Source organism: Oryzias melastigma, linkage group LG13, assembly GCF_002922805.2.
Source record: "Oryzias melastigma strain HK-1 linkage group LG13, ASM292280v2, whole genome shotgun sequence".
NCBI classification, from domain to species: Eukaryota; Metazoa; Chordata; class Actinopteri; order Beloniformes; family Adrianichthyidae; genus Oryzias; species Oryzias melastigma.
Genome location: NC_050524.1, coordinates 3,206,573 through 3,216,413, shown reverse-complemented (window position 1 = coordinate 3,216,413; position 9,841 = coordinate 3,206,573). Strand labels below are relative to the sequence as shown.

The 9,841-nt window shown below is 43.4% G+C and overlaps 2 protein-coding genes across 14 annotated transcripts in view; one reads left to right on the top strand and one right to left on the bottom strand.

The window, feature by feature from the left end:
* Positions 1-9,841, top strand: part of LOC112149757 (cyclin-dependent kinase-like 1) — a 30,870-nt gene that overhangs the window by 9,613 nt on the left and 11,416 nt on the right. For 7 of the 12 annotated variants that reach the window (XM_024277676.2, XM_024277675.2, XM_024277678.2 and 4 more), the window contains 4 exons: positions 404-486; positions 561-617; positions 696-848; positions 2,873-3,210. In XM_024277676.2, coding sequence (XP_024133444.1) covers positions 404-486; positions 561-617; positions 696-848; positions 2,873-2,968 — 389 coding nt within the window. In that variant the 3' untranslated portion in view covers positions 2,969-3,210. Of the gene's footprint in view, positions 1-403; positions 487-560; positions 618-695; positions 849-2,872; positions 3,211-5,320; positions 5,680-9,841 lie in introns of those variants that run through there. The other 5 variants (XR_002919833.2, XR_002919832.2, XM_024277680.2 and 2 more) reach the window with 3 other exon arrangements.
* LOC112149746 (cytochrome P450 2G1) overlaps positions 5,859-9,841 on the bottom strand; it is a 58,489-nt gene continuing 54,506 nt past the window's right edge. The window contains exons 6-10 of one of the 2 annotated variants that reach the window (XM_024277656.2): positions 9,085-9,261; positions 6,986-7,127; positions 6,728-6,915; positions 6,512-6,653; positions 5,872-6,439 (exon numbers count right to left, since the gene is read on the bottom strand). In XM_024277656.2, coding sequence (XP_024133424.2) covers positions 6,258-6,439; positions 6,512-6,653; positions 6,728-6,915; positions 6,986-7,127; positions 9,085-9,261 — 831 coding nt within the window. In that variant the 3' untranslated portion in view covers positions 5,872-6,257. Of the gene's footprint in view, positions 6,440-6,511; positions 6,654-6,727; positions 6,916-6,985; positions 7,128-9,084; positions 9,262-9,841 lie in introns of both variants that reach the window. The other variant, XM_036214686.1, reaches the window with a different exon arrangement.

Genomic DNA, 9,841 nt, shown 5'->3' with positions numbered 1-9,841 from the left:
AGCAAGGAGGTGCTGTCTCAAAAACAAGTCCTGAAATCGTCCTGAGGGTGCTGTTAGTCCTCCAGCCAGTAGGGGCGCTGTGTTAAAAAAGCCTGTGTCCTGAGAATGTGGTCCAGAGAATGCGGTCCTGAGAACGTTGTTGGGTCTCCGGGCCTGCAGGTACACCCTGCTCGCCTTCTCGTACAGCCTCCTAGGGGTTACCTTTAGAACAACCAGCCTCTTCACAAGAGGTTTTAAGTACTTTTGGTTGGATATTTATAGCTCTATACGTGTAGGAGGAGAAGCACACCAAAAATCTGGTGTAATAATGATAAACTATAAGAAACTCTGATTGCCTTCAGCAATCAGACAATAACTTGATAGTTTGTGTGTCTGGTTCTCATGGTTTGACCTTTGACCTCAGGTGACCTGATCCCTCATCACCAGCAGATCTTCAGATCCAATGTTTTCTTCAGCGGCGTCAGCATCCCGGAACCCGACTCAACCGTGCGTGGAACACCCTCCTCTGCAACCCGTCGCTGATGAAATCCGGTTTCACACTCAGTTTCTGTGTTTGCCAGGAACCTTTGGAGAAACGCTTCCAGGGGGCGTCGCCCCAGGCCCTTCAGGTCATGAAGGTGCGCTTGAATCATCCCCGTTGCTCAGCTGCTTCCAGCATACGCCCCTGACCTTCCTCTGAACTCTTGTGCGAGCAGTCCTGCCTGGTGATGGACCCCTCCCTGCGGCTGTCCTGTGAGGAGCTGCTGGAGCTGCCGTACTTTCAGGAGGAGGCCGGGATCGGCTGGGGCCGCGAGGCGGAGCGGCCGGGACGACGATTCGACAGAGGATCCCGACGCAGGCACGCAGGGGTAAACCATGCACACACCTCTGACGGCGTGACAGACGGCAGGTCTTAGAGGCTTTTATCCAGAACTCAGACTAGATCTATGAGCTTTCATGAACATCAACTTGCGTTAATTTCTTACAAAACAGTAACACGCATAACTACAGATTATTTGAAATCTTGTTTATTTTTTCATCAGTGATTCACTACCTTCCAGAAAGAGTTACGAAATACACAGATTTCTTTCATTTAGCCTCAGTTTTTTTCTGATCAGCGTCACATTGAGCTACAATAACTCTTAGGACACCGTTTCCCACAATGCATTGTTTTGTAGTTGGTGGCTCAGGAAGGCGCCTTGAACCCGCCCTTTTCCCGCGATACTTTGTGACGGCGCACATTTGACGTCGGTGACAGAAGCTAACCAGCATGCACCGCGCTGCAGGCGATCTGCACAGCGCCGGGTCCGCCTTGGTCATCTCAAACACGCTCACTGGGTGACAGATGTGATGTCATTTCCACTGCAGAACAGCGTCTGTTGTCGGCTCCGCCTGTGTCATTCCTCTGACGTGGCGGACAGTAGTGGTAGTAATAATCACTACCCGATCTGTACCGCATACCCGATTCATACCCTGAATGCATGAATCTTACGTCACTTCCTCTTGTTGCCAACAGTGTGACACTCAGACGATTTGAATTAGTAGTGACAGTGATAATGCTTTGCAGACTCTGACTTCCCTCACTACTCCTCCTTAATCCCTAAAAGACTATATAGTGCAGGACTATCCAGTGAACTGGCCTGCAGTTCAAATACCACTCTCACTATTTTTTAAACCCCTAACATGACATCATCCATTTGCCAAAGATAAAAGCCATTAAATACGAACATTTAATGAAGACTATTCATGAATCCATTGGGTTCTAATGATGAAATTGTGGACGATTTATTAAAAAAAAACAAAAAATACATCAAAATACTTTTTTTTCACCAAAATTGTTCAAATGCAATGCATTGTGGACTATATTTGTCAATCTAGTGATCATTCCTGCACGTTGATTTTTCAAAGAGACTTCTGGGAGATTTCTAGAGCACTCGATTTTGGAATTGTAGACTTGAACAGCACTACAGAAAGGTAAAAGCCCTATCCAGGACACTAGTAGTGCTCTCCATCGGCTTGTGTCCGAGGGAATTCGGACACAAAAGTTTGGTACATTGGAGGAGGGATGACACCAACAGCAGATGCTGTTCTGCAGCAGAAATGATGTCACCACAACCTCTGGGACCTGATGTCAATCATGAAAGCCAAGGGGTTCAAAGCCCCGCCCCCACGTAAAGTTAGGCCCAACACAGAGAAAACTGCTGTAAATTGAGATTAAGGTTGTGTCTGAATTCCCCCCTGATCCCTAACTACTAAAAAACTATATCGTGGGGGACTATATAGTGCCCTGGATTTTAAAGGTCATTCAGACACGATGTTCACTATTTTTCTTTGGTTTTTCTAAAAACCGGATATGATGTCATTGATTTCACAAAGGAAATCAAATAAAAACGAACATTAAAGATGAACTGTTAGTCATAGAAATACACAGGTAAAGCTTTGATCGTAAATCATTTCATCTGAACAAATAAATACTAACTGTGTTAAATAAAACAGATCTTCTTTCTGCTTCAGTTTCTCCCTGTGATCAGGCAGAAACTGAAGCTCAGCCGAGCGTCTTCATCAAAGTCTTTTTGACGGGAACACATCCTAAATATTTCAGGCGTGAACAGGCGATCCGGTTCAGCCGTGCATGTGCCGTGTAACCAGAAACACGTCTGTGCTGTCGGCGGCTCGCAGGGTCCTGGTTATCAGCCGCTCGTTAGCAACTCGACCCTAACCTGGTTTGTTCCCGGGACACCCGATCGCGCGCTGTAGAACCCAGGCTGTGGGTGTTTTTGGATCAGAACCGCACACCTGTGGCTCAAAGGTGTCAGACGGAGACCCTAAACAGGCTGAACACGCCCCGGCCTGCCCCCTCGCCCTCTGAACCGCCGCCTTCCTGTGTCTCCAGGCGCAGTACCTGCCCCAGCTGCTGCACAGCAACGTCTCGCCGGCTCCAGACGTGAAGAAACACGTCAAGCACAAGTATCACCTGCCCAACATCTAAACGCCCCACAGGGGGTCACGGAGACATTAGTGTGTGTTGTGTTGAATGAATGTTTTTACCATTTTAAACCTGTCAGTGTTCCCATTTTTTACTCCTGAAAGAAGCACATTCATCGATGTGCCATGAAAAGTCAGTTTCCCCCAAAAGTAAACCTGACGGCATGTTTGACTGTTTCTCACATCTGAAGACTCAATGAAATAAAGAAAAATCACGTCTTAGATTAATAAAAAAGTTTAAGAATTGATAGTTTTCTTTTGTTTTGCGAGCAGATGTGTTAGCTTATTAATAAAAATTGACTTTCACATAGTTTTATGAAAATCCATTTTCAGTTGAGTGCCCCCTAGAGGGCAGGAGGCCCCAGTTGTTTCAGCCCCCTTCTTTAAAAACGCCAGATTGTTGTTGTGCCATTGGATCCACTAACCGCACCCAGACCAGAACTGTTCTGTTTCTGAGGGGGAAGTTGATATCACAGTTGGGGACACCCGACTCATCAAAAAGTGATGCGGAGGGGGGCGAACCATACGTCCAAATGTGATGAGTTGGGAGTGAGAATGTGTAGATCTTCAAGGCTCTAACTTGTTCCCCATAATCTCTCAAAACATGGCCCCAGTCATTCTCTCCTTAAAACAGTGCAGTCGTCCTGTCCCCCGTAGCATGATGCTACCACCCCTGTACATCTTTTTTCACCAAACTGCTTGGCAATTCCCCTAAAGCTCTTTCCAGCTTTGAGGAGGTCTACAATAATGTCTCTGGTGTCTTTGGACAGCTCTTTGGTCTCGGCCATGTTAGTAGTTGGTGTCTTATTGATTGAATGCGGTGGACAGGTGTCTTCATCCAGCTAAAACCTCAAACAGGTGATTCTAATTTAGAATAATAAGTGGAGTGGAGGTGAACTATTTATAGGTGGAGTAACCGGATCTTTGAAGGTCAGAGTTCTAGTTGATAGACAGGTGTTCAGGAGCATACAAATACGTTATTTTCAAAATCATAAAATGTGATTTCAAGATTTTTCTTAGATTATGCCTCTCTAAGATGAAAATGTCAGATCCCTCCATGATTTCTAAGTGGGAGATTTTGCAAAATCACTGGGTGTTTAAACACTTATTTGCCTTACTGTATGAGCCTGATTAATAATAAAAAAAAAATCCTATTTAAGTTGCACCTGAGTATAAGTCGAAACTATGCAAACTTATACTCTGAAAAACACAATAGCTAGAAACGTGAGAGATTTGTGTTCAAGGCACTTTGATAAGAATAACTGCATGCTGTAATACAGACTTTATTTTCCAATTGGTGGCATGTATTGTGATTTTTTTAAGTGCAAAAATGTAAAAATGTGGCTCTCTGTTTGAACAATCATAACTTGCTTTTAATTTGAAATATAAAGTATTATTTGACTATACACTGCATCTAGCAAAGCAAAACAGTCAGATAGGTCAAACTCTATTAACTCATTTACAGTTTAACCTCCTGACTACAATAGCCATAATGCTGCTACAATCTATCAAGCGATTTGGGTTTGTAGTTTATCATTTTTGAAAAATGTGACAGATTTTTGTGTACTACAGAAAGCAAAACCTGAATTCATACTTAAGGCACACTGGAATTTAAGGTGGACTGTCTATTACTGAACAAAATTCAAGGATTTTAAATGCGCCATGGGGTCTTAAAAGTATGCTTCATCTAAATTAGCTCTAATTATTTTTTTTACAGATTGTTGTCTGAAATCCATGAATAATGATAAATGAAAGTGTATATAGATTTTTTTTTTCTTAAATCACTCAAGACACTACCTAATACTATACTTGCCTCTTTGATATTATCCTATCCTACAAGGTGTCTTTTATTTTGAAAAGAAGTCATGTGAAGTCATGTTATATTTCATGTAAAAAAAAACAATTGTTCCTTTATATTTATCATAGTTGCAACTTAAGTACAATAAGTACTTCAGTTACTATACTGAAGTACTTTAGTTACTTCAGCATATTAACAGTAAATACCAATACACGTCTTATTTCTCTACATGGAGACGTTGTGGCTCCTACTGGACTGTGATCAGTGAGAACTTGACCTGAATGGCTCCTTAAATGTCACAGGTTGCAGATCTCTGATCTAGACGACAAATCCGTCACTCTGGAGCACAGAATTCAAAGGGAGCGGCCATCTTGGACCTCTATTGTCTCCTCCAACCTTCTCAGATCACATCATACTGAATTATTTTATTTTTAGATATTTTCTGAAAATAGATCTTCTCAGTAAGTTTTTCTCTGCTGAGTTGTTGTGTCTTCAAGTGTTAAAGTTACAAATTCGACAAACCTTTTGTCAAGAGTTTGACTTTTGCTGTGTAAACAGTTTTGTGTTCAGGTTTCCCCTCACATTCAGTCAACTTCTCAGTGGATGCTTGTTCTTCACCTGATTAAAGTTTAATGGATGCTGCAGGGACAGCTGACGCTGGCAGCGTATTGATCAGACAGCGATCCAGCTGAGCGGGCATCAACGCGCCGACAGCCCGACACCTCAGCCGACCTCCACCTTCTCCGATGACGCCGATGCTGCATCTGTTTGAGGACCTGCAGCTTCTTTAGCAGCTTCCTCTGCTGAGGAGCTTCATTTATACGCTGATCACGTTGCAGTGAAGCCTCTGTACTCCAAGTTTGGACTAAAGTGGAAATGTAAACTTGAGATCAATAAAATTAAAAATGTTGATTTTATGACTAAGTTCTTTTAAGAGTCACTTCCTGTTTCATAATCCAAGCTGAGTCATACCAAAGACTTTAAAAATCTCCTCGATACTCAGCATTAAGGAGTTGAATTGGGGGGTTAAATTAGTGCGGCTGTGTCTGCAGCTCGCCGCTCCCCCAGAGGATGGGTTAAATTACTAGGCAAAGGCTATCATGAAGGACTTCAGAAGAGAAGCTTTTTTATTTTAAGAATAATCAAAAAGAATTTATTTTGGAAATAAAAAAACATCTTTTTATTTCCCACAATAGAAAAAAAATAGTCACTAAACACTTTAAGTGATGTGGGAAAGCAGATTACATAAAAAAGAGAAAACCCAAAGACAGTAAACTGATTTTTAAAATGACAGTTGTCACATTATCACACGTTTGATGTGGATATTATTGGGAATATATTTAGTCTGCTGATTGGAACAGCTAACTGCAGCGGTGAACAGAGACACTCCTTCCTGCAGTGAGGGTGATGGGGTCTCATGCAGCAGGTGGGCGGTGTTCTCCATGATGGATGACAGCTTCTCACCAACATGAAGCTCCTGGGTGGTCCTCTTCCTTTAGCGTGGAGTGGCGATGAGCTCATACTGGCAATACTGGTTGAAAAGGCCGCTGAACTTCGGAACCAGGTTGATGCTGTCGGGACCGTTTGGGGCAGAAAAGGTGAAGTTCTGCAGGAGAGACACAATGAAGACAAACAGCTCCATCCGAGCCAGAGACTCTCCAGCACAGACTCGTTTTCCTGCAAGCAGACAGAAGCGTGAGTGGAGAGAAGATACTGAGGTTCTGCACGATCAATGGTCTGGAACTTTACCTGCAGAAAACGGCACAAATGCAGGGTTCTTCTTGAAGTTTCCATTCTGGTCCAGAAAGTGTTGGGGGTTGAAGGACTGAGGAGTTGACCAAAACTTATCTTCTTTGAGAACAGAGTGCAACATTGGAAAAATCATGGTGTCCTTTAAGAAAACCAAAAAGTTTTAGGTTTTTAGGGTTTACTGGTTTATTCTGAGCTAGTGCAAGGGTGAAGCACCTTGGGGATGGTGTAACCTCTGAATGAAATGTCCTTCAGAGAATAGTGAGGGAGGCTGAAGGGGGCGAGGTCAATGAAGCGCTGCACCTCATGGATGAAGGCGTCTGTAAAGGGGAGGGACTTCCTGTCCTCCATGCAGACACATCGTTCTCTTCCGATCACAGTGTCAATCTCCTCCTGCATTTTCTCTGCAGAACAAAGAGATGTTCTTCTGCTCTGCTGCGTTGAACTGTGAGGGTGTTCTGCAGGAGAACCTACCCTGTATTTTGGGGTGTTTGATTAGCAAACTTAGAGAGTATCTGATGGTGGAGCCGGTGGTTTCTGTTCCTGCCAGGAATATATTTTGAACTGTAGCAACCAGGTTCTCATAGTGGAACTCAGATGTGGGGTTGTTCTTCTCCTGAAATGAAAAAAAAGTTAATCCATTTGTGAAAGACAGCCAATGTCTGATATTCATCACGCTTTTGTTTTGGAGCTGCTCCTAGGGCCTTGTCGCTCAACATCCAGGAGAACTTCAAACAGGTACTGAGCGAGGTTGGTGTCATTGAGTTCAAGTGGACCATGTTCTCCACATCCATTGTCTTGCTGCTTTCTGGAGCGGTGGTCTCAAGGTCTCTGGTGCCTGTTGTGGCAGCAGCCCCTGAACCCAATGGTTGACACCGGAAGTAAGGGATAGCATCAAGCTGAAAAAGGAGTCGTGTCAAACCTGGCTGGCTTGTAGGACTCCAGCGGCAGCTGACAGGTACCAGCAGTCTAAGCAAGCTGGGGCTTAGGCTGTTATGGACACAAAGACTCTGTCCTGGAAGGAGTTTGATGAGACCATGGAGAGGGACTATCAGTTTGCCTCAAAGAAGTTCTAGCAAACCATTCGGGTCCTCAGGAGGGGAAAGCAGTTTTCTGCAGGCTTCATTTTCAGTGCCGGTAGGGAGCTGTTGACTTTAACTGGGAACACTGTCAGGTGGTAGAAGTAATGCTTCCAGTATCTCCTCAATCCTGCTGACAACTTCGATTTAGGAAGCAGAGGCTGAGGACGTTAGAGGACGTCATTACCAAAGTACCTCAAGTCTCTGGATGCTGGGGGAGTGTCTTGGCTGACACGTCTCTGCAGCCTTGCATGGCAGACGGGAAACGTGTCATTAGACTGGCAAACAAGAGTTGATGGTTTCCCTTTTCAAGAAGGGGGGCCAGAGGGTGTGTTCCAACTACCGGGGAATCACACTACTCAGCCTCCCTGGGAAAGTCTATACCAGGGTACCGGAGAGGAGAGTTTGTCGAACCGTAGATTCAAGAGCAACAGTGCGGTTTCCGTCCTGGTCATTGAACGGTGGACCAGCTCTACATCTATTTCAGAGTACTGGAGGGTTTGTGGGAGTTTGTTCATTCAGTCCATATGTGTTTTGTGGATTTGGAGAAGGCCTTCGACTGCGTTCTCAGTAGTGTTGGCCTCATTGAGCCAGGACCTGAACTTGTGTAAACACACAATGACAAACTTTTGTGTGTTTACACAATGACATCTAAAAAGGCAAAGTTTGCCTCCCTAAAACACCAAACACCCAGTGCTCACAAAATGCTACCATGTACTGTATGATTATATGACTTCTTGAGATGAAAAGTTGTAATGTTAGAACATTTCAAACCTGTTCGATAGAATTTTGAACATTTAACATTTAACTTTGAAGTGACTTTCAGACTACTGGTAATTATATGCACATACTTTTTTCTAAATACATGAAACCAGTGCTGAACTTTTTTCTTGGCCACAGGAAAAGTTAAGGGTAGGATTATAGTTAGGGTTAATACATTAAATGATTCCAGAGTGTGGCTGTGTTCTGCACATTTCCAGAGGATGGATCAACTGCAGAGAACAAAGTCTACACACCTACGTGTGTGACAGCCATTGGGACCTTAACATTAAGTATATGTGGGACCAGAAGCAACACTAAGCCTTGTAGCAACCTGCATCTTGGCTGCACATACTTGTAGTGACTCTTGGTAGCTCCAAGACATCTTTTAAACTCCAAATTCTCCGCTATTTCTAATTAAACAACAATCCACTCCCCAACCAAAAATGTTGGAGAAGTCAAGTTTCGAAGGTGGAAGTTTAAGCCCATTGCATTACGTTTTTTTTTTGTTTGTTTTTTTTTTTTTTTTTTGATTGATTGGACTACAAGTCCGGAACAAATTCTATCTACCTTCCGACATACCTACAACAAACAAACCACCCAATCAATGTGAAGGGAGTGCATCAATTGTTATATCCTTCATAATTCAATAAACTGGCCCCACACAAATGCAAACAATAAAATCTACTTTCAAATGACTGGGGTCTCACTGGATTTCTTTGATTAGTTTCTAACCTGATCTATGCGGATGAGGAAGCAGTCGATGAAATCTCTCGGAGACCTTGGGTCCAGTGTGTCTTTGTGCTCTTGGATTTTCTTTTTGATAAACTTTCTTGTATCCTCAATATAGCCAAAGACAGTGTGCTGATAGCCTGGCAGACGCTCCATGAGCCACGGGAAGAAGTTGTACATCTGTAAAGAGGAAACAGCAGCAGAATGGGCTCTAGGTGTGTGTTGTCAGGCAATACAACGATATATACAATATAGCGCAATATATCACAACACTAATTGAGATGATATATCACATTTTTTAAAAGAGTATGACTTTGAAAAATACCAAAACACCTTTTGATGGTCTTGACGTGCCCTGCCTGTGTGCTCACGATCAAGCTTATAGCCCCAAGCTATCATTAGTAGGGATAAAATAATGGCGAGCAATATTGAATTAATCCAGTTGTGCAGTTTTGAGCCAGAGGCCAGTTAGGACGAGGGGGGTGAATGCCCAAAGGCGGGCAGAGGAGCGGAGTGGTAAGAGTACAGGTCGGACCAAGTCATTGTTTTGTAGGTCACAAGTGAGTCTCTAAGTCTTTACCCTCAAGTTCTGAGTCAAGAGCGGGGAAGTCCAAGTACCCGGTCAAGGCCCAACCAGTCTCAAGTCACTGAATTTTTCAAGTTGTGTGCTTTTGATAACTGTCTTTATTTCTCAACATTTTTCAAGCATATTAGGTAAATTGCCTCTGAGCTCATGCATCCCCTCTTCAAAAATCTAAAG